This window comes from Bidens hawaiensis, unplaced genomic scaffold (genome assembly GCF_021521415.1).
Source record: "Bidens hawaiensis isolate Kalapana, Puna unplaced genomic scaffold, B.hawaiensis_p1.1 tig00042453_1, whole genome shotgun sequence".
Taxonomy (NCBI): domain Eukaryota; kingdom Viridiplantae; phylum Streptophyta; class Magnoliopsida; order Asterales; family Asteraceae; genus Bidens; species Bidens hawaiensis.
In genome coordinates, this window is record NW_027505786.1 from 6,345 (window position 1) to 30,867 (window position 24,523).

General features: G+C 33.9%; 2 protein-coding genes, 2 non-coding genes and 1 pseudogene across 4 annotated transcripts; all 5 read left to right on the forward strand.

Annotated features, from left to right (window-relative positions):
• The first annotated feature begins 283 nt into the window (after positions 1 to 283).
• LOC143615319 (polyadenylate-binding protein 2-like) lies at positions 284 to 3,415 on the forward strand. The gene is made up of 7 exons (XM_077088475.1): positions 284 to 500; positions 1,225 to 1,537; positions 1,640 to 1,887; positions 1,969 to 2,247; positions 2,330 to 2,565; positions 2,647 to 2,742; positions 3,168 to 3,415. Exons 1-7 carry the CDS (start codon positions 284 to 286, stop codon positions 3,312 to 3,314), a joined length of 1,536 nt encoding a protein of 511 aa, XP_076944590.1. The 3' UTR covers positions 3,315 to 3,415.
• A 1,971-nt stretch (positions 3,416 to 5,386) lies between these two features.
• Positions 5,387 to 5,487, forward strand: LOC143615321 (small nucleolar RNA snoR27). Its single transcript, XR_013150451.1, has one exon. It is a non-coding gene; the product is annotated as a small nucleolar RNA snoR27 (small nucleolar RNA).
• Positions 5,488 to 5,525: 38 nt separating this feature from the next.
• On the forward strand, positions 5,526 to 5,613 carry LOC143615320 (small nucleolar RNA snoR26). Its single transcript, XR_013150450.1, has one exon. It is a non-coding gene; the product is annotated as a small nucleolar RNA snoR26 (small nucleolar RNA).
• A 3,724-nt stretch (positions 5,614 to 9,337) lies between these two features.
• Positions 9,338 to 9,599, forward strand: LOC143615323 (18S ribosomal RNA; annotated as a pseudogene).
• A 3,120-nt stretch (positions 9,600 to 12,719) lies between these two features.
• Positions 12,720 to 19,148, forward strand: LOC143615314 (protein PAF1 homolog). Its single transcript, XM_077088470.1, has 12 exons — positions 12,720 to 13,579; positions 13,718 to 13,786; positions 14,929 to 15,036; positions 15,166 to 15,349; positions 15,899 to 15,972; positions 16,070 to 16,189; positions 16,847 to 16,952; positions 17,169 to 17,255; positions 17,648 to 17,716; positions 17,805 to 17,876; positions 17,994 to 18,134; positions 18,823 to 19,148. The coding sequence occupies exons 1-12, from the start codon at positions 12,732 to 12,734 to the stop codon at positions 18,979 to 18,981; spliced, it is 2,037 nt and encodes a 678-aa protein (XP_076944585.1). The 5' UTR covers positions 12,720 to 12,731; the 3' UTR covers positions 18,982 to 19,148.
• Positions 19,149 to 24,523: the final 5,375 nt, after the last annotated feature.

Here is a 24,523-nt window from a genome sequence, read left to right on the forward strand (position 1 = left end):
TTTTGTTGCCATCAACCAAATTACTTTATAATTTATTATTTAGAAAATGTTTCTCTAGTAATAATAATAATAATAACAACATAAAGAAATATAGTGATTTGGTATAGAAAAGGCGGGAAATCAGTTTGCTTAAACGAAAACGGTTAACATAACAGACTTAACAAACTCGCTCACTATACAAACGCACTCTACATAACAATCTTCATCCGCCATTGATACACCCACTGAGCTTCAATAATAATAATCCTCTCACAATTTGCTTCCATCCATCCATCAATCAATCATGTCAATGAAGATTGCAACTTCATTACCACCACCGGCTCTGTCAATCCACCGGTCCGCCCTGTACATCGGCGACCTTGACCCGCACACGACTGAGAACGATCTCCTTCTAGTCTTCTCGATGATCGGACCGGTGCGAGCTGTTCGTGTTTGCAGAGACCGTCTCTCCTTTAAATCCTTCTGCTATGCTTACGTCAATTTCTTACTTCCTTCTCACGGTAATCAATTAATCTATTATTGATTTTATTCATTATGTTTCTTCATTGTTTGTTTAATTCAGTCAATTCATCAGTGAAGTTATGATTTGACTGATTTAGGGTTTCTTTTGTTGTTTCTTTGATTGAATCTATTTGATTATTGCTCTAATTGATTAGGGTTTTTCGTTATTTGTTTGATATAATAATATTTTACTGATTTTATTGAATCAATTTTGTCCATGAAGTTATGATTTTACTGAATTTGACTGAATTAGGGCTTTTTTAGTCGTTTGTTTGATTGAATCAATATCAAGTGAAATTATGATTTGGGTAAGTAGGTTTCTTTTGTTAATTTTGTTTGATTGAATCAATTTCATCTGCGAATGAAATTATGATTTGACGGATTTAGGGTTTCTTTAGTTGCTGGTTTGGTTTTATGTGAATTTATGATTTGGGTAATTAGGTTTTATTCCTTGATTGTTTAATTGAATCAATTTCATCTGTGAAGTTATGATTTCACTGATTTAGGATTTTTTTTTTTTATTATTTATCTGCTTGATTGAATCAATTTAAATTGAAATTATGATTTGAATGATTAGGGCTTTTTTCGTTAATTGTTTGATTGAATCAATTTAAAGTGAAATTATGATTTGGGTAATTAGGAATCTTTAGTTAATTGTTTGATGGAATCAATTTCTTTTGTGAATTTATGATTTTGACTTAAAGTTTGACCTAATTTGAACAGCCGATGTGGCAATGTCGACTTTGAATCATACTGAATTGAGGGGAAAACCGATGAGAATCATGTGGTGTCAACGAGACCCGATTACAAGAAGGACTGGAATCGCGAATTTGTTTGTGAAGAATCTGGATCTGTTAGTTACTGATATGAAATTAGAAGAGGTTTTTGGGGAATTCGGGAAGACTCTTTCGTGTAAGATTGCTAAAGATGTTAATGGAAAGAGTAAGGGTTTTGGATTCATTCAGTTTGATTCAGAAGAGTCCGCTAATAATGCACTCAAAGCTCTAAATGGAACTACTCTTGATGATAAAATCATGTAGGTTTCTTAATTATTCAACCTCACATATTATCAATGTGTTCATAAATTTGTGATTTATGGTTTAGTAACATTTTACTTTAAACTTGGTTTTTTGTTTTGATATGTGGCCAAGTTTATGAAGAAAAGTGAGAGGAAGGAGCCCGAATTCACAAACGTGTATGTGAAGAATCTTGATTTGGATATTACTGAGAATCTGTTGAAAGAGAAGTTTTCTGAATATGGGAATGTTACAAGTGCTGTGATCATGAAGGATGCTAATGGAGGATCAAAACGTTTCGGGTTTGTCAACTTTGAGTCACCACATAGTGCAAAGAAGGCCATTGAAGGTCTAAATGGTGCAGTGATCGGTATACACAGCATATCCTAAGTTCATAACTTGTTCATAAGTTTATAGGGTTTTGAGTGATTGAATTTGTGTATGTAAACAGGTTCTAAGGAGTGGTTTGTTGGAAAGGCTATGAAGAAAGCGGAAAGAGAAAGGTTCTTGAAACTTTCTCATAAAAATGACAAAATAAACTTGTCAAATCTTTTTGTCAAGAATCTTGCTACGTCTGTAAATGAAAAGATTCTTGAAGACACTTTTGGTGAATTTGGGAAAGTGGTTTTAACCAAAGTTGTTCGTTATGAAACTGGAATTAGCAAGGGGTTTGGATTTGTGGGTTTCTCTAATGCAGATGAAGCAAAGAAAGCTTGTGATTCCCTTAATGGTGATTATTAATGTATTCTTCAATCTAAATCTTTTTTCATTTCTGGCATAAACTTGATTTTGGCTTCATTAAATTCATGTAGGGAAACTTTATCATGGAAAGCACATGAATGTAAGTGTTGCAATGAGTAAAGAAGAATGTGCACAGAAATTACAAGCTCGTATCACATCAGCAAAGATTATTGGTCACAACCCGTATTTCAGTCCGTATTATGGTATGCAGTCATATGGTAAAACATCCATCTATGGTCCATTCTGGCAGCCAAACATTTATAGAAGTATGCAAATTTTCCCAAATTTTAAACAATGGAGTCATCAGGTATGCAAAACTGTAAATTGCTTGTTTCTGTTAGCTGTTTTTTAAGTTTTTACGACTGAAATACACTTCTAATGTGATAAGGAACAGGTTAACTCAGGATATTACAAGGATCAGAAGCCATTTAAGAGCTTGAAAGCTTATTTCTCAGAAGGTTCATTAGCCAAGGAGGCTTACCAGGTGTGTACATAACTGCCATAATTATGCTATGTAAAAAATTTAGGTTATGAGTTGCTGTACTATTGTAGTTTTTTAATCTTGATTATTAAGTTGTTTATTCAAGTTTTGCAAAATGGACAAAAAGAACCAATTTTGGCCTGGCCAACATGTTGAAAGTTGATCAGAGTCCGTTCCAAATGTATACAACTATACAAGTATCAAAATCTTTGCTTAAGGATTTAGATTATTTTTTGTAATCTGAATTGATACATTTGCTTATATAACTTTTTAACATATACCTGCCCGTTTTTAGACTTTCAGCATACACTAAGAAATATATAAGTAATGCATAGCTTGATTTGTGAAACTTGGTTTAACACGTGTACTAAAAAGGTCCGTTTCAACTGAACCCAATTTTACCCGTTATCGTTATTGTGTCGTTGCAGAATCTAAGTGGCTTTAAGAGTTCTAGAGTGTTGTGGGGAATGAAAAAGCCAAAAGAACAGGGGTCAAGAAGGGCATGTTTGAAACTTAAGAATGAAGTTGGAGCAAATGAAGGTGTGTTTGGATTACAAGGGAATTGGAGCTACTGATTGACAACTAACGGCAGCCATGGATACAAGTACAGTGGTGAAGAATAGTTTGTTTGTGTAAAGATTCTTCCATGTTAGTGTAAAGTCTTTGAAAATGTGTGTGACATACAACTTGTAATGAAAACTCAAAATGTATAGACCATAAAAGAGAATGGGTCAAAATTTGGCCTGTTGTCTTAATGGGAAATAATAAATGTTCAGTTCTTGTATGCTTTTGTTGTTTGATGTTTGAAGATTTTGATGAGTATGCAACAACATACTTATTCTTTTTTTTCTGGCACTTTAACAATGTTGCATGGAATTAGATGAAAGTACAAATGAAAGTGTAGCATATGCTCTAAAAATCGGATTTTCAATACATAATCACTTTTGGATAAAGAACTGAGAAAATTGTATAAATGATTCTATTTGCATTACTTCAAATGTGACACAAATTAGTTATTTCTCTCTCTTGTAATGTTACTTTTAATTATTTTTCATGTAGTAGGAACCTTGGCTTAAACCAATGGTAAGGTTGTTCTCATGTGATGTGACATGTAGGCCGTGGGTTTGAGTCGTGGAAACAACCTTGTGCACCGGGTTTGCCCTCATGCATTAGCCAGTAGATATGTGTTTATGTTGTTCTCGCACTTTATAATTTAGTTTTGTATTGAACACGTATATAATAGGAGAAAAAGTTATTATTATGTAGTTATTTGTGCTTAACTACCATAAATCGATTAGGTAGTCCAAACAAAGAATCCTAAGCATCCAAGCAGGGCGTGAATGAGCTGAGTCGCTTGTAAACTACTTAAAATTGGCTCATTAGAAGCCCAAAACGAGTCACTGAGATTGAGCATGAGTAGGATTGTCCAAATTGGTCATTGCTCGCTCATATTATGCTTGTTCGATTTGGTTCATTTACATAAATGAGCCGAGCACAAAATGAGCCAAGCGACCCGGTTCAGTTTGTAAACGACTTGAGTGTGAGCAAAGCTACGCTCAACCGAATTATTTTTTAATCTATATATACACACAATTAATTGTTAGAGTTCTAAAAATCTAAAACCCTGGTTCCATAATCAAATCAATTCTTTATTGGTAAAAATAAAATTCCGAAAACCATTCACGATTTCGCAATTCTTGTTTGATCTCGGACCTTGAAGAATCCAAATTCCTGTCCTCAATTCTCATTCATATTTATATCTTGTTACACAAAGTTTTTTTTATATATGTTTTAATTTGAAACCGAGTCAAACCAAACTACTCAATGAGTCAATTATAGACCAATCTAAGCTCAAGCATTAGTATTTCGCTTGGTTTTGTAAATTCGAGTTGAGCCTCTCATATTTTACACTAGGATATAACCCGTGTGATACACGGGTAGTTAAAAAAATATAACAAAAAAATTAAACTGAATAATATGTATAACAACATACCTTATGAATTCATAAGATATAAATAATTTTCTAAAATATATTGATTAGTAAAAATAATATGTATTTGTATTAGAAATAAAAATGAAATTTTGTGAATCTTTATCAGTTAAGAAAAATAGAAGGTTATTATAAATTCATTTTAGTTGAGCTGGTAAAGCATAAACATTTCTAGTTAATTACATATGAAAGTATTTTGTTAATTTAATAATATAGGTAGATGATCCAAGTTTGAGTAGGCCCTCGGTTCCAGACTCGTGAACAACCCTAACCTGTTCCCGTTAGATAATGTTTAACATTTTACATTTATCAAGTTTTTTTTGTTTATTTATTAAATTAAACAACAAAGGCACTTGATTTGATTAATACAAATGACAAAACCCATCTGATCAAAAACCCAAATAAACGTTTTGCGGCCCAGACCGGCCCATTTTGTGGTGTAGAATTAGGGTTCATCATCATATGCTGGCGTTGCCGCTATAAGTATGCAGTCTCTTGTTTCATAATCTCAAATATTCATTTTCTGCTTAATATCATCCATGTCGTTTTGACAAATTTATCATATTTTTTCAACTTTTTAGTTAATTTCAGTATAAAGTTCGGATCGATGATAATATAATAATCTTCCTGAGATCCAATTGTTTTTCATACACGTTTGTTGAATCGATGATGGTTTATATATATATTACTGCGTTATCTATCTGTTCATTCCTCTTTAAGAGGAACTGAAGATAATTTATGCTTCCTGAGATTGCTATTTTAGTTTATTGAAATTGTTTGAAGGACGAATGAAATGAGAGCATCGATGATGATATACTTAACTTCGTTATCCTTGCACTATGATTCATAATGAAGAGAACCATGGGGAAAGTATCTCTGAGCTCTTCTAATTCTTTCTCTTTCGCATTTATTAGCTAGCTGCATTTTTCAGATTTTCAAAACATTTATTTTCATATGTTTTACATCAGTTCTTAAGTTACACAACACTTTAATGTTATCAAAGTAGACAAGGGAGTTTCTGTGATCCAACACTCAAGACTAAGGTAATTGGTTTCTAATTGGAAACCTAACTGGTCCACCACTAACTGGTTTATATTGATTTCTGAACCAGTTACAAACCGGTTAACTGATTTTCTTTTTATTATTTCATATGAAACGGGTTTTTCCTGATTAACCTTTTTAGTTATACCTAAAACTGGTTATACTGGGTTGGGGTTTCTTATTTCAAACCGGTTAGTACCTAATCCAATTAACTAGTCTAATTGGTTATTTCTTATCAAATAATTAACCAGTTCGAAAATTAACTGGTTATCGATTAACTGTTAACCGGAATGTGCACCTCTACTCAAAACACAAGAATCTATGAACCTACCAAGAGGTGTGACGAGTGATGACTAAGTCTACACGAGTTAAATGATATACAATACCAATAATAACGAGAGAGGGGATATTGATAAGTGAAAAGCAAGACTTGTCACAAAAAGTTGCCATTGTAATTAATAAATTTCATCATTAGCAAATTTATAATAAGGTCTTAGAAGGGCAAGATGTAGACAACCTTACTTTTACTTTGCAGAAATTGAGAGGCTCTTTTTGATAAGACCTTAGTTTTGATAGTAGTTTTGCATCAAACCTTAATAATCCACATTGTTGCATGTACCTTTGTTTGATTAGTAATGTATCTTGGTCTTTTGGTCATTAACGACGTCACATGATGCTCGATTAACCTTCTGTTACTTTTAACGTTATTTTTATGAAATTTGTAAAATAATATCAAAATTAATGCAATTACACTTTTGTGCACCTGAGTGCCCACACATATACGCACACCGCAGCAACCAGGGTGTAAAAAGATGCACAAAAGTATGGAATTGATTATGAGGTGTAAGTATTGGTTGCGAGATGGGATAAAATCAAAATTATTTTCGCTTTCGCTATAGCCGCATAAATGCTATAGATTTGTCTCCCAACTTGATGTAAAAAAGTGCTTTCATATCATTATCAAAGAAACTTAATGCGTGGGGCAACAAGAATACTTATGAGCGGAAGAGGAAGTCGCAAGGAAACTTATACCTTCGATCTAGAGAAAAGTGTATAACATATAAACTCAAGAAAACATTATATGGATTAAGGCACATACCAATAACATAGCACAACACAATAGAAAATACTTTGTGTAAGGGCATCTACAATACAATAAGACAATTTTTGTGGGGTGTTTTTGAGGGTTTATCCATCTCATCCATTTTTATCTGTGTGTGTCATTTTTAGCATCTATCTTTTAAATGAGCTCTTTCAGAAGAATAAGAAAAAACATTGCTTTTTACAGGTAATGGGGCCAAGTGAGGGGGTTAGATGTTGAGGAAAAAAAATGATATAAAAGGTTGTGACGATGTGACAATGTTTTTGGATGTTTTACTTTTTAAAATTTTTAGCGAGCGAGTTTTTGATGTTTTTGAATAATGTTGGTTTTATAATGTGGCAGGAGTTTCATGCTTTTTGATGTTTTTGTGCCTCTTTATTATAGATGCTACAAAGTGTTTGTGTGATAAGGTGGCACTTGTCGAAATAGTCTTCCTCATTCTCTCTCATACCTTACTCACAATCTCTTAAAAACATAATTTCTCTCACTTCTCTTTTAGTCACACTCAAAAACTTGATTTTGGTTGTTTTTTTAGAAGAACCAATCCTCCCCTCTCTCACTCACATCACAATCTCGCTCATTCATATCACCCTCGCACTTCTTAAAACATCTTTAAAACATTTGATGCTCTAAAGGGTTTTATCAAATATAACCAAGAACATACCTTGTGTTACCAAGAAATATGCACACATTGCTATATTATCGTTATGAGAAAAAAATTTAATTTCCATTGAAATGATCATGACTTATTTGAAATTTTTAAAGATCTATGAAGCAAGAGTGCAAAATGATTAAGGTTGAATGCAATACCATTGAGGTGTTGAGATACATCAAAGAGTGGATATTTTGTGTGTCAAAAGAAATATGTTTTAGATGTTCTAAGCAAATTTCAGATGACAGAATGTAATTGTTTGAGCAACCTAACTGTATCTCAAGCCAACTTATATAAGGAGGACTAGAGGAAGGTGAAGAGAAAGCATATGCTTCTCTAAGTCTCTCTACTAGTAATTAGTTTGCAACTTAACGTATCTATAACGTATCCAAGAGACACTTTTCTCATGGCAGTTAAAAGAGTTTTGTGATATGTTAAGGGTTCTATCAGTCTTGGCAAGATTGTTTTTGGAAGGACAAAAAAAAAGGTGATGTCAATCGTGCTTAGGATGGTTTTAAAGAGAGTGATTTTGATGGGAATTACGATAGCAAGAAAAGTACATCATCATCATCATCATCGTACTCAGTATATCCCACCAATAGCAAAGCTATGTAGACAGCCTTACCTCTACCCTATATGTTTCTTTACAGGTGACTCAAACATCAATTTCTTTGAGTTCAAAAGAATTATTTGTGGGTTTCTAGAAAGGAATTGGGCTTTAGGGTGTATCTGGCCCGTCAGTGAAACCGACCTAGTATATAGAACATGTGCACAAAACGGGGTTTTTTTACATAACGGTTACTAACCGAACCAAGAAACATCATTTTCAAGGAGGTCAAGATGGATTGGGAAATGATATTGACTTTTGGCTATGGGTTAGGATGTGTTTGTTTATGGGAAATGGACTAAAACAAGGTTCGTCCTATTTTATTTCAAAACAAAACCCACGAAACCGAACAAGAACTGAGAAATCAAAACGGAACAGAAACCGAACACATCGAAACCGAACAAATACCGAAACCGGTCAAAACCAAAAAAGAACCCAAAAGACCGAACCTGAACCAAGACCAGACCGTTTTTTTTAATGAACGAGCACGATGGGAAACATTTTAGTTATTTTACTTTTTTTTTATTTTGATTTATATCTTGAGTTATTTTTTTATTATTATTTATTTTTTAGGAAGTTTAAAAACCCTTTGTATTTTAACCTTTACTTGACTCAAATTGGGTTAAATTTACCCATCTTGACCCCATACCCATCCTAACATTTAAAAGAAAAACTCATCATGACCAATTCCCGTCATGACCTCAACTCATTCTGACCCATCGCCGTATCCAAACCAACTCATTCATATTGTCACCTCTAGTGGTAATGCCTCTCCTTTTGTTATTTCTTTCTCGTATAAAATCCTTACCACTGTTGGCTCACTTGATGATGCACCAATACCAGCGTGCTTTGAACACTTGAGGATATCATTCGAACGACTTACAGAGTGGATAATTAATTAGTGTTTTTTTGTCAGTTTGAGAGATTGAGAAGTTGTGTGATTAAAGAATACACCCGATATCTATTTACACTAGGTGGTGGTGGGTGAGTTTTTTTTAGGAGAGGGGAGGGGGAGTAAAATGGTTTTAAAACCAATTTTAAACGGTTAGAAACTCTTGAAAGCTAAATAAAGAGGTGCCCCAAATCCCTGCATTCCATTCTTGGCAGAGGTTCCTTCCATCTAATCCCTTGAAGTACTTCGCCCACCTTCGAAGAGTTAAATAAATGATCATTCAAAGCAGACTAAAGGCACATGGCAAAGGAGCGAAGGCCATTGCGCTAACGAAGTTTTCTTGCTTCAAATCCCAGGGCTCAACTCTGGACAAGCGGTGAAAACTACCAAGCTGGAGTACGGTAGGGGCAGAGGGAATTTCCGGTGGAGCGGTGAAGTGCATAGAGATCAGAAAGAACACCAATGGCGAAAACACTCCGCTAGGTCGACACTGACACTGAGAGACGAAAGCTAGCAGAGCGAAATGGATTAGATACCCCATTAGTCCTAGTCGTAAACGATGGATAATCTATTTCTCGCCATTATGAGTTTAAGACTATAAACTAAGGATAAGGTAAAATGTGAATCTGATAAGTGAGTTTCTAATAATTCATTAAATGATTAGAATATTACCTCAAATGTAAGTAGATTTGAGATTTATAAATCTTTGTTATTCATAGTTGTATAAGCGTTTTTTGTTTAAATCTTTTTTTATCTTTTAAGGAATTGGTTAGTCGTCCAGTAATAAAGAATAATAGGAAATTTTATAGTACAGTATAAAATTTCCTTTATATTGGCGCAATCTATGATACTATCGGAGTAAAAAAAGGGGACTAAAGAAGAACAAAGACTGGGTTGTATTAGTAACAAGTAAATCCATTGCGTGTTTATAAAAGGTCTCTAAAAATTTTGAGGATAAACACCAATTCTAACGTATGAGACTACCCAAAAAGCAATTGATCAGATCACGATCTAGTTTATAAGCCTACTTGGGTATTGAGTAGTTATTTGTAAGAACTTAACTTTTTACACTTGATAGTTTCAACTCCAGAAAAAAGAATAATCCTCCTTGAAAAACTTTGGTAGTGTTCGTGAATCTGAATCAACATAATGACTCAGAGCACATGGAGCCATCTTCTTATTTTTCTGTCAACAAAAAAAAGGCGGAGCGTCCCAAGCCGAAATATCACAAGTACCACCTCGTTCTGGGTCATCGCATGGAAAACTATAACCAAAATCCTTTTTATAGGGATGTGATATTCGTACACCCTTTGGTTATCCATACACCCTACATATGATCGTATAGAGGCTATACGATCGTATGAAACCCCACATTAAATGGTGTGTAGATAGGTCAAAGGTGTGTGGATAACCATAGCCTTTTTATAAGGCATTAACTTGGAACCACGTGCATTTAAACATCTTTTACTAAGATCAACGTAGTTGTATGTAAACCCAGAGCAATAACATGATGAACCAAAAAGTCTCCAGGACCTATTGTTAAGAATAGCGAATTATTATAAATGGCTAATAAAAAAATTATAACGATCTAAACCAGTTAGCATGTTTTTAAGCGTAATGAAAGGGCGGTTTTTGATTAACCGGGTAGAAACCGGTTGGGGAGTAAAGATATATGAAACGGTTACGAACGGTCGGGTTGTATAAGGTTGAAACCGGTTATGTTATATTGGTTAAAAACATAAACCGGTTTTGATTAATAATTAGTTCTAGTTCAGAAAACCTTTTTTTTTTTACACCTTTACCTAGAATACATAACATGGTAACAAAGAGGAGAAGGGATCTAAACCCTTTCCCTTTGGGTTGTAGGAGGAATATGTGAACCATTCGACCTATGGGATCACCGGATTAATGAGTGTGGACTATGAGTCCTCAATTTGTGTCCAATCATATAGGACATTTATGCTCCCGTCGAAGCATCTTCCATAAATATACATGTTTTATTTTCACACTATAATGATTCTCCATCACAATTCATAATTAACACTATTGAGTCATTGACACAAATTAGTGAATTGTGAGGTTTTAAAATCACTTTGTATGCAATAATGCGTGCGAGAAACATGTGGGTTAGCATTGCTATCTTTGTGACTTTGTATGTAAATCGATGTGCACCTCACCCATTTAATCATGGTTCACCACAAAGACTTCTGGAATGTCACATTACAAATATTGCCGCGGAAAATAAAATGAGAACGAGTTACCCATATATAAATAAAATCAGGTTGACTTTTTAAAGCCACCTTTTAGTTTATTATTTTACTCCTTATACTTTTATATTCTTTATTGATTTAAACCAATACAAAATATTATTGCCACTATCATCCTTTGAAATTACCATATACATGAAACGGCGTGGCATGAATAGCAGTTTACAATGCATAAAACATCGTGTATAAACATTGAGGACAAGCTATCTAAGCTTTAGTTGTAATCATCATCATCATTAATGTTTAACTTTATCCGCGTCTTGATATAAGTTTTATTAATAAGCGAGCTGCGAATAGTATTGTAAAGGCAATCAAATCAGAAATATATATGCTATCAAACTCACCTCACAATTCATTTTTTATATTGATTTACTAATATAATATAATATAATATTTTAAAAATCTTGTGTATATAGTTGCTACATTCTTATTTTAATCCATATTTCGATAAAATTTTTATTCAAAACCGAACAGGTGAAATATATTAATTTTTTTATTACTTATTTTTCAACACAGTCCCGTTTTCCCCTTGTAACTTTTCAAATATAATGTTTTATAAAATTCCACAAATACAGTTCGGTTCAACGTTCATAGAAAATCCATAGTTTCACAATTAATTCAAAAATAGATTATTCGTTTCAAATGATCACCTTCAAATACTAGAAACTTAGAAACACGAATCCAAATATGTTATCTAAATTTCGCTTTATTCAAATTCTTACTCGTCATATTTAAAACCAAATCGTCAAAAACACATACATCCCTTTTTATACTTTTACTCGTCGCAAGGCACGTGCCCCAACAAAGTCTTATCTTAGTTCGGTTATATGCCCACATAATAATAAAACACTTGTGTTAATCATGTTTTTCTACATATATAATAATCAAACTCTTCAAGATTAGATTCATAAATTGAACGCCTCCACTCTCATTCGCCCTGACACCGTCACACCGTCGTTCTCTCCGATCACTTTCCGGCCACTTTCAAAACACACACACACACACACTCTATATATAATATATCTATAAACATTCGTCAATCCAACGCATCTATATCTCATCATTCACCTCTCGAATCACCTCCCGAGAGTCCGAAACAGATAATTACCGCTACAGGTTGATTCCATCAGCTCCGTTTTTATTATTATTACGAGTTCGTTTCATCAATTCGTTGTTTTGACCGATTCTTTTCATGTTTGATCCGGTGAATTTGGAAAAAACGATCGTTTTGAGGTGATTTGGAGTTCTAGGGTTTTGAAATTGGGGGTTTTTTGTTTGGTGCCAATTAGGAGTAATTATTGTATATCTTTTGCGTAGAATACATCCAGGAGATTGAATATTATTAAAACTGTGAGTTGTAATTGGATCAATTGATTATAATACAACTGGTTTTCTAGGGTTTAGTCGAACAGAAGTGATATCTGTCAATATTCCGTAGGGCATGGCGTCGTACAGGCCGTTCCCACCACCGCCACAGCCTCCGATGCCGAATCATAATTCACTTCCACCTCCACCTCTTGCTCCTCTGCCGCAGCCGAGAGGAAATCAGTATGCTCAGAATTGGGGATATCCGAACCAGGGGTTTCCGCAAGGTGGTTACCCGATTCCACCGAATCAACAACAGCAGTTTACGTCGTATCCACCTCCGCCACCACCTCCCGAGTCTGCGTATCCTCCACCGCCACCGCCTTCCCAGCCTGCACCACCGGGACAAATGTACTTCCCGTCTTCTCAGTTTTCCCAGTTACATACTCAGCCTGTACAACCGCCTCCACTGCCGCCTCCGCCTTCCTCTCCACCAAGTTCTTCGGTCCCGCCGCCTCCACCACCGCCACCGGCATCACCTCCTCCACCGCCTTCATCTGCCCCTGCAAGTAGTCAAACCAAGGAAAGCAGACAAGATGGGCATAAAAGGCCTTCTGCTGATGCAGAAAGTTCTAAATGGCATCATGCGGGTCCGTCTAGGCAGCATTCCAAGCTGTCTAATTTACCTCCTGTGCCTGCAAGAAAGTCTAATGGCCCTCCGGGCAGAGTTGAGACTGAAGAAGAAAGGAGGTTGCGGAAAAGGAAAGAGATGGAGAAGCAAAAGCAAGAAGAGAAAAATAGGCATCAGTTGAAGGAATCTCAAAGTAAAATTCTCCAAAAGACTCAAATTATGTCTTCAGGGAGCAAGCCACATGGTTCAGTTACTGGGTCCCATATGGGTGATAGGAGGGCTACATCATTCTTGAGTGGTGAAAGGATAGAAAATCGGTTGAAGAAGCCAACTACTTTTCTCTGCAAGCTGAAGTGAGTATGTCATGTTACCAAGTTATTATTTTTATCCTAATTGTGTGCTCTATACCACCTTTTATTATTTAACAGTTTCTTGGGTCTATTATATTCGTATGATTCTGAATGTTCTTTTCACAATTGTGCTCTTTGAAGATTTCGCGATGAGTTACCAGATTCAACAGCTCAACCAAAACTTCTGTCTATAAGGAGAGATAAAGACAGGTATGCATTCTTACTTTTGATATTTTTTTTTCATTGTTAAGTGTTTTAGCTTTTAACATAATACTTCACATATGTGTGCAAAGCCATAACTACAATAGTTTTACCTATTATGATCCTTCATGGGTCTCTATAAGTTCAATTCATCTTCAATATTTGATCATATATATAATGACCAAGTTCATTGTAGATTTTTTGTAACATTGATTTATAAACATTTTCACCATGTTATTTTCTTCTCTTACCCACATCAGTGTGTGTGGAATAGAGGCGCCATTAAAATATATCCGTGGAAATTGGAAATATCATAATCAATACATAAGATTTTGAATTTGATTGCTAATTCACTTTTTAACTACAATAGTTGATTAGAACATATAATGACCAGGTTCATTATTTGATTATATACTTTAAATGACCAAGTTCATTGCAGATTTGCTGTAACATTGATTTGCAAATGTTTCTACTATATATTTTCTTCTCTTACCATGTCAGTGTGTGCAATAGAGGCATTATCAAAATATACTTGAACGTATTTTCTTTTCTTACCATGTAAGTTTGGTAATAAAGGCATTATCAAATATACTTTGACTTTAGGTGGAAATATCATAATCCATGCATACGATTTTGAAGATGATTACTAATTCACTTTTTACTACAGTATTTGATTATAAATTATAAATGATCAACTCATGCCGCAGTATTAACTTATTAGTTACTGCTACACTAGTAAAATCAATTTTGTTAAGTATTATTTTCTTATCTTGGAAAATCACTTACTGATATCGCAACAGAAAAAGCTCTACAATGTTTGATTTATATATTGAAAACTCACTAGGTCATATATGTTTTCTCTAAATTGCTCTTTATGTAGTTTTCGGGTAAATGATAAACCCATGCTTAGTTTCACTTGTAACATATATATTGAAAACTCACCAGGTCATATATGTAATTCACTACATTGCTCTTTATGTACTTTTCAGGTAAATGATAAACCCATGCTTAGTTTCACTTGTAACATATATATTGAAAACTCACTAGGTCATATATGTAATTCACTACATTGCTCTTTATGTACTTTTCGGGTAAATGATAAACCCATGCTTAGTTTCACTTGTAACAGTTTTTACAAATGATTTTTGCAGAGCTGCTAAATACGCGATCACTTTACTGGAAAAGGTTCATAAGCCTCAGTTGCATGTTGAGCCAGACCTTGGGATACCACTTGACCTACTCGATCTCAGTGTATACAAGTAATAGTTCACTCCATCATTGACCATTGACCGTTGTTCCTGTTATTTATTAAATAGATGGGGTTTTATATGGTCTGTTGTTCTTTTTCTAATAAATCTTATATTCATATTTTCACCTTTCTAAATTAGTGCTCCCAAGAATGAAATACACCATATTGATCCGGAAGACCAGTTACTGTTGCAAGAGGATGTTTGTTCGACTCCAATTAAAAAAGACGGGCTAAAAAGAAAGGAACGCCCTACAGATAAAGGGATGTCTTGGTTGGTCAAAACACAATATATATCTCCTCTTAGCACAGATGCTACAAGACAGGTAACCTAATGAGCATGTCTTAAAAGTCTTGTTTACAAATGGGTCAACTTGGGTTATTTTTACTTATCCAGTGATTATCTATGAGGCCAAACTATCAATTTGATTTTATATATACCAAGTTCGGCCAAAACAATGAAAAGACTTTAGTTTTAACCTTGAATAGATCTCCTCATCAAAGTTTTTTTTTTTTTTTGGTTTCACTTCTGTAACGGCATTTCTTTCATACAGCATGCTTTCTTTTGGCTTGTTTCAATATATAGGTGGCCTTAATTTGAAAGTTGAGTGTTCGGGTGGTCTTAAGAATATAGTATTCTTACTTTCTCTAATCTCAAAATTGTAAAAAGGGTTAAAGGATACATTAGCAAAAAAGGAAATGGGTTGAGTGGGTCAAAAAGGTTGGAAGTTATTTTAAATGCACTCAAATGCATAAATCTTCAAATCGCTGTTACAAAAAACTGTAGAGATTATTATTGTTAATAAAGTAGCTTGTTTAAACTGCAAATATGAGTTTGCTTATTTGATCTGGTCATACTTCAATGCAATTTGCAGTCTTTGACTGAAAAACAAGCAAAAGATCTACGAGAAAAACGTGGGAACTCCTTATTGGACAACCTCAATAGTAGGTATATAATAACATAATATTCATTTTCTTCTTTATACAAAAATTGCAGGCCCCCCCTTTTCATTATATTTTACTTCTAACGATTTTACTTTAATCAGGGAAAAGAAAATCAAGGACATTAAGGCGTCATTTGAGGCTTGCAAATCGCGTCCAGTTCATGCAACCAACAAAAAGCTGCAACCTGTTGAGGTTTTGCCATTATTCCCAGATTTTGAACGGTATTCACTAAACTTTTCTTATTAATTTGCCCTTCAATTTTTCTAATAAGACCTGACTTTTTATATTGTGATAAAAGTTTTAATCAATGTTTGGGAGGTCAGCAAGCTCTCCCAATTGCTAGATACTAAATCAGTTTATGATAATCAAATGAATTATAGCCCTATACCCTTGTTTTATAAAACTCTATATACAAATCTTATCTAAAGTAAAACCTATCTAAATATTTAAACCATCTAATAGCTTTAAGACATGTTTAATATATAATTTACTGCTAATGGTTATCCGTATTAATAATAATAACAGTAATTCGAAGTCTTTATCACTCTTCTTCAAAGGGCCGGTATTTTAAAATTTAGTCACAAGGCAAACATGTTGAAAATCAGCCAAAGTATATTTTAATATAGACACCATAAATCACTTTATTTAAAGTATAGATGGTTCTTGTAATAATATATGTTGTTAAATCATATTTAAAGCATTACATTTAATGTCATTTATATATGTGTGTGTGTGTATGGACATAAACTGTGTGCGAGTCAACCTACTTGCCGCCCTAGTAGCCTTATTAAGAAATTATTTGTTTGATCTTGTTACTGACCCTGATCCACCATTTGGCTAACTAATAATCAACAAAAATTTGTATATGAAATTTGCAGGTGGGATGATCAGTTTGTTGTTGCAACCTTTGATGGCCCTCCTACTGTTGATTCAGAAAGCTACAATAAAATGGATAAATCTGTTAGAGACGCCCATGAATCTCAGGTATAATTGTTGTGCATGTTTTGGGAAATATTATTTGTGTTTAGTAGGCATACAAATAAAAATAAACTCCAGCGACCTATGTCAATGTTCAGCAACACATTTGCTCTACATTATATGTAGTTTTGGGCATCATAAATATTCTGAAAGCTCTTCAATTCAATACAGTTGACCAGTTCAACTGTTGTCTTCACTTTTTGACTTTATTCTTCATTACAGGCTGTTATGAAAAGCTTTGTGGCAAACAGCTCCGACCCAGCTAAACCTGACAAGTTTTTGGCTTACATGGTTCCTTCTGTTGGCGAGGTAACATTTCTCTTAAATTTATTATTATAACTGGGTGTGAGAGTAGGTGTGACGCAGGGTTTAACAAGTTTTTTTTTCTTTTTTTAAATTGTTTAAATATTTTGTTAAATATGATTACGTATACTATACTATTACAATACCAAAGGCTTTTGCAAATTGAATACTCTTTAAACGAATTTTGACTTGTATTTTAACTTGATTTATTTAATTTACTTGCCCATCTGACCTGTTAAAAGAAAAAAAACTATTCCAGATGGATATTGTAATTTTAATAATATTTTTTTTATAGCTATTAATGTATCTGACCAGTTTACTTTTCTGTCTTATCATTTATTGGTTATTTGTTATTTGGTCTCTCTAATGCCTGCATGGGTTTACTAAAATCTTTTCAGCTATCAAAGGATATTTATGATGAGCATGAAGATATTTCCTACACGTGGGTTCGTGAATATCACTGGGATGTATGTTCTCGACTTTCAAATTTTGAATTTCAGGGTTATATGTGTGCACATAACGATGTGTTTATGAACATTTCTTGTTTTAAATCAGGTACGGGGAGAGGATGCAGATGATCCCACAAATTTTCTTGTGGTATTTGGTGAATCAGAGGCTCGCTACATGGTAATATTAAAAACAAGATATGAGTTGATTCACTACTTTAAAAGTGTATATTACCATATATTTTTTGTTATAATTCTTGTATAGAAATGTTGTTGCTAATTTTGGTTATTTAATCAGCCTCTGCCAACAAAGCTCATGCTTAGGAAAAAACGAGCCCGAGAAGGAAAAACAACCGATGAGGTTGAACATTTTCCGGTTCCTGCAAGTATCACAGTGAGACAAAGACCACGTGTGTCAATTGATACGAAGGAGACAGAGGTACTTATCTTTTTTAGAATTTCTTTTTAACTATTTGCGAAAAGTTATACAAGATATAGTCCTTCAAGCTTCGTGGTGATTAGGGTTGTTTAACCAGCTTCAGCTAGATATCGGGCTCAAAGTTAAACAATCCAGCTCGACTTGGCTTGAAAACTCTCAATAAATTTGAGCTTGAAGTCTCAAATTTGGCTTTGATTAGGGTGTGAACGAAACCGAAATAACTAAACCGTAAACCGAATAACCAATAAAACCGAAATAACATAACCCAATAAAAAACCGACAATTTGGTTTTTTGGTTTTTAAAAAATTGATTTTGGTTTGATTTTCAGTTACTAAATATACACGGGTTTCTAGCCTAGTTTCTCTGTAAATCAACAAACGGTGTAGCTCAAAAGTGCTAGGTCCAAATGTGTAATACTCAATTAATTATTAATTAACAGTCAAGTATAGGACCAAAGCTTCAGGCCCAGGTTCATTATTTTGGGCCATTTTTTGACCCAAAATTTCCAAGCTCAAATGGTAAAAACCGAAAGAACCAAAACCAAACCCATTGTAAAAACCGAAAAAACCAAAATCGAATGGTTGTCAACCCCAAAAACCGAATACGCTTAAATTGGCATGTACGGGTGTCAATGCACAATATTATTTTTTTTCTCTTATCAACTTGTTACAATATAAATTGTGGCAGAGTTATGGTGGTTTTAAGGGGAGAAATTCAAACCCTAGGCATCATGGCAGGATGGACATGGATGATGATGAGAATCGACATCATCATCATAGCCGTCATAATGACATGGATGAAGGTGATATGGACCAATCAAGTGGAGCCGATTATTTATCTGATTAGCATCTTCAAGGGTAGTTATGGAAATTAAGAAAAAATGTTCAAAAGTGGAACGAGTAAACAGAAGATACAATATCAGCAGTGTGTGGTAAGTCATATTTCTCAGTATTTTATTATGACTAGCGGTTTGTTAAAACCGTGTAGTTTATGTTTTAACATTTTCTGTACACAAGTGTTTATTTTATTGTTATAAGAATCGAAAATCTTGGTTTTGCGTTCTAGAGTGTTCTGTTTATCGAAATCCATCGTTCTACTTGAAAAATGGTGGAATTTGGAGATGGGTTGGGTGGTAACGGGTCACGATGTCTGGGTCTAAAAAACTGGTAATTTTAAGTACGGATTGAGCTGGGGTTTGGTGTGAACACATTTGACACCTTTTATTTTTAAAGGAGCAAGTAATTATTATGATTAGTTACTTATCGAACTCCGTCATTGGATATTTGGATGTCTTGTTAGATGAATAGGTGCTATTTAGAAAATGGTGGAATTTGGACTGGGCTGGGTACCCAAAGGTCTCTGGTTGAAATCGGTGACTTTTAATATGGATCGGGCCGGGCCGGGCTGGGCCAACCGACGAATACTTTAATTGTTCGTTTTTTTCTACTTTTTTTACTGAACAACGAATTTAGACCACTGACCTAGTGACATGCGTAATCATCTCCATTACCCTCAGGAGGAAACCCAACAATAGGTGAGAACTTCTTGACCAAACTTGAGCCCCCTATCTTTTGTATCTTTTGTCTTAAGTGTGACTTTAACCCAAGACCTCCCCGTTGTTAAATTGAAGCCATTTGGTGTCTTACTCTAACCACTTGGACTAGAGATCATTGGCTTTCTACTTTTAGTAATTGTTTAATTAAAGATGATCAATTATTAATTACAATAATGATGCTTTTACCAGCTTGGTTATGGCCATTTAAAAATTTTGAGTGAAGTTGATTTAAATGCCAACAATATATTTAAAAGAATTGTACCATATGTTTTAAAAGATGTAATTACTTAAATTCTTAAAATTATATAAAATTACATTTTTCTTATCTTCATATATATAGATATAATAATATTAACACAAATTCGGGTTGTTCTAACCGAATCGGTTTGAAATATCTCGATTCTTATTAGAAGTAGAAATTCAAATTAAGTAAAGGATTTGATTTAAATAACTTGAAAGTTGAATACCTCGGATTATTTGAGTCTATTTAAATAGTGAACATCTAACTCGTGTCTCAACGGAAGAGATTCTATGTGGAGATTGAGCAAGTTTTTTAATGTCTGGCGGTAATTCGGTCAAGGCATATTTAGCATTACTGTTGGGGAAAGGAAAATAAACCTAACAGTGTAACAACAATGTGGTGTATTCGGAAAGGTAGGAACCGGAAGGTATTAAAAAAAACGAAAACTTGGACTCAACCAAAATATTAAGAGATCAAAACACTCTTTTTAGTGATTAGAAATAGAGGGAGAGTATTGGATTTTGGTTGGGCTTGGTATAGATTCTTAGGGTTAAGTTATTGTACAATAAACCTTATCGTACAAAAACGTACGTGAATCATGCTCAAGCCCGTTACAAAACGCTCAAGCTAAAAACAAAATGCTCAATTGAATTCCAAACCCTAAACGCTCAAGGAAAAATCATTTACGCTCATGTCAAAAATTGATTCAACTGAAGATCCATATGTGTTTGTTTGGATGAATTGATGATTAATTTGATCAATTTAGAACTCTCAGATCAAATTGATTCAACTGAAGATCCATATGTATTTGTTTGGATGAATTGATGATTAATTTGATCAGTTTAGAAGTCTAATTGATCAATTGTTAAAACAATTGCTTAAAGCAAACCTGTGAACAAAGGGGAATGGCGTTGTGTTTTTCCAGTGAGTTGCCAGTCACTTGTTGTCGACACCAGTGATGGAGACGGGGGAGTGTTGATGCTGGCGAGTGGTGGATTGGTGGCGCTGGAGATGGCAGCGGCATTTGCTGGGTAGAGGAAGAGTGATTTTAGAGTTTAGTGTGTTTTGAAATCAAAGGTGGAAAAAGTTGCGTGCGTTATTGTATGATAAAAGATTATTGTATTCCATCTTTTATATATCTATATTCTTATTCCCTATGTAGTGTACTTTTATTTAATCTAATGCATTCCTAGGTTGGTTTGTTTTTTTCAATAAATAAAATATGCCCTTTCAAAAAAAAGTTGTGGAGCATAAAACACTAAAACCCGAAGCCATAACTAAGCATATTCCATACTTTCAACTAAAGGAAATGAAAGACACAAATTTATTGATTCGACACGTTAAATTCTTCTTTAAAAGCTCTAAATTTGTGTGCCTAAGTGGTACTTGCTTTAGTTAGAAATGTGTCTGTGACAAAGAGAGATGGAAGTCACCAAATCCCATCATCTTTTCTTGCAAGCTTTCTACTCTTATTGATTGATCTATCAATCCCTCTAAATCATGGCTGGAGCTTCAACTTCACCAATAAGCTTTTGGATATGATTATGATGGGCCATCCAAACACATGTGGTTGGAAATGTCTTCACGGCCTAGTGTGGAATGGAAGTCCAAATACTCAGACTTCTGATAAGCATATAGCTCAAGAAGGTAGGTTTGCCAAAATAGAGAACTCTGCCTTTTATTTAAAAGTGGCCTATTAAAATACATTAATAGGTCAAAAACGAAAAATAAAAAAAAATAAGGTTTAATATTTAAACATGTAGAAAGTAATGAAAATGTATTTAATTTTCTTTTTCTATTTTTTTTTGAAAGACTAATTTGGATCACTCATGGACCACTGGAGTATCATCGTGCCACTAGTGGTACCACGCGATCATATCCACCACCAAGCCACCAATTCAGAAGGAAACTCAATATTTTGAGAAAAACCTTATGGTCACCAATTCACTCAAACATTGAAACCATTTTATTTAATTTAACCACATCAAATCTAATTAAATCATTTTTTATTTGAAACATTAGATTATTGCTGATTCAATTTATTTTTTAATCACATTTGACACATTTGGCCCCTACATTATGCTATCTCTACTTTTAGGGTTACATATTTTAGTTTTTCACAATCAGCTTAGATTTTTTTTATAACCATAGGGCTGCAATGGTGGGAGCAACATTAACATGGATGGAAGATGGTCTTGTTCACCATTAACATGGATGGAAGATGGTCTTGTTGAAGTTAAACAGGGACCGATATCTGGTATAAGATACGATGAAACAAGACCTCGCAAAACTTGGTTCAACATGTTGGTGTCAGCAAGTGGCTGGTTTGAAACGAGTTGAATAATAGCCCGTCAAAATCAGTTACTTCCGGGAATGATGAAGCATTGCCTGCGCATGTTGTCTGTGACTGTTCTAAGATCCTTGATGAGGAGTGTGTTGCAATACCTTGGAAGAAGGGGGATATACTTATGTTAGACAACTTGGCAGTTCTTCATGCTCGGTTTCCATTGATTACACCACCTAGACGTATACTAGCCTCGTTATGCAAATGAAACATAAATATGATCTGTTGTTATTATTATTATTATTATTATTATTTACTCGGTTAGAGTAAGTACATTCTTGATGTTGTCTGCTTTAGTGGAAGCTAAATTCAAGCATGATCAAACATGTTTTTCTTTTGGTCAATTTTCACATTTCAAGATTTGAAGTCAAAATATAGAATTATAGATCGTACCCATCATTCCATCAAGGGTATTCGGAAAATGAAAATTCTTTATATTTAAGCAAATGTTTCGGTTTTTATATTTGTGCTTCTGTCATTCTCTCAAAACTAGACACTGATAACCGATTACTTTTATGCGTTTTACAACTGAAAATGAAATCTTGTTCAAACATGGAAATTTGCATAAAATCTACAAAGTCAAAATTTTGTGGTTCCAAACGAAATAAATTTTGGTCTGAAAGTAGAGCAAAGAGTTATATCTTACGTGTCTCAAATCTCCAATAATGGAGAGAAATCTTGTCTTTGTTAAGTAACCCCTTAATTTCTAAACTATAACTTTTCTTATTATTATTAACTACACCAATTCAAGTCAAGAGTTAAATTGCAAACAGTTTTCTATGTAAAATCTGTCTGGTGCTTTGGCGACCTCCTCACTTTCTTCACTACATCCAGTCTTATTGTAACTTTTTTTACCAACAAATTAGTATACAAATGATGGCACCACTTTTTGTTCGCCAGATATAAACTTTTGTTTATCAGTACAGCTTGTATCAAGTTAACACTTAACTCAATCTTTTACTTCAACAATTTACGAAAAGGTCGTGATTTTAAAGTTCTCTTTACACCTCCAAAATAGTTGAGCTGTGGTAAATTATTTTTTTATTTTCTTGAAGGTAATCCAACTGTTAAACTCACGTAATCGTGTCATTTATAAACCCAAAACATGCAAGTCAAATGGCAACGACTTAGGTTCTTTTTCAAAAAAAAAAAAAAAAAAAGTTTAACATATAATATTTATTGACATCTTATCAACAAAAAAATTGAAAGTAATTTTTGTCATGCTTTTATCAAAATTAATTTGAAGAACATTTAAAATTTGTAGGAATACGATGGTTCATGATTGAGATCATTTTTAATGTGTGACAATGACCTAACTTGTAGGTAGCAGTGTAGCACAATCAAAACCGACAATTTAGGGCCCGCAATCCTTAGTTTTAGGATCTGAATTAAATGTTTTTCTACATTTTTTACATGAACTATGATAGACAGTCACATGCTATTTTAAGTAAGGATTGCAAACTTAATATCTGGTCACTTTGCAAGCTTAAAATTAGCCAGGGCAAGTAAAATAATATTTGATCAGTTTAATTAAACCAGCCAATTATCACAACCTACACCGTTGGGAAGACTTAGGAGAATAAACTGAAGTTAGGGCTTTAGACCCCCACTTGAATGAGACCTCCAATTTAAATCGAAGTTATACAAAAAAAAACATACTAAATGATAAAAATGACCTTAAAGTTGTTTGAAAAGACAAGCATATTCGTGGTTGTTTTAATTTGTAACTATAAAATTAAAAAAAAAAGGCCCAAATTCTCGTTTCGTTTTATGACCATTTGCAACTAAACCAACCCATTTTATCATTCTCTAGATTTATCATTTGATCATTTTTAGTTAAAGTTTGAATGTTCACAATTAGCTTACTAAGGTGGGAACAACAATACAACATTAAGCTGGTTGGAAGGTGCACCTGATCTTAGGTATCATTTGAAAAAATGTACACAAACGGGTGTCAAAAATCAACAACTTGTTACTTCACGACAAGTGATCATGTCCCTGAACCACATAGACTTTTTGATTTTATGTGCTGCTTGACAAAATGCCTCCCAAGATACAATAAGAAAGCACGAGGATACGCAGGATGGATTCATGACTGCTACATGTATTTTGGTATACTAAAACTTTGTTTCAACTTTTGTAGTTTTATGTTTTGGTCAAAGTCTAATGGCTGCTTTTAAGAAAAGTCAAACGTATGAAACAGATTTAAAGTTCTACTAATACAACCTCGGACTTCCTATCATGTTTT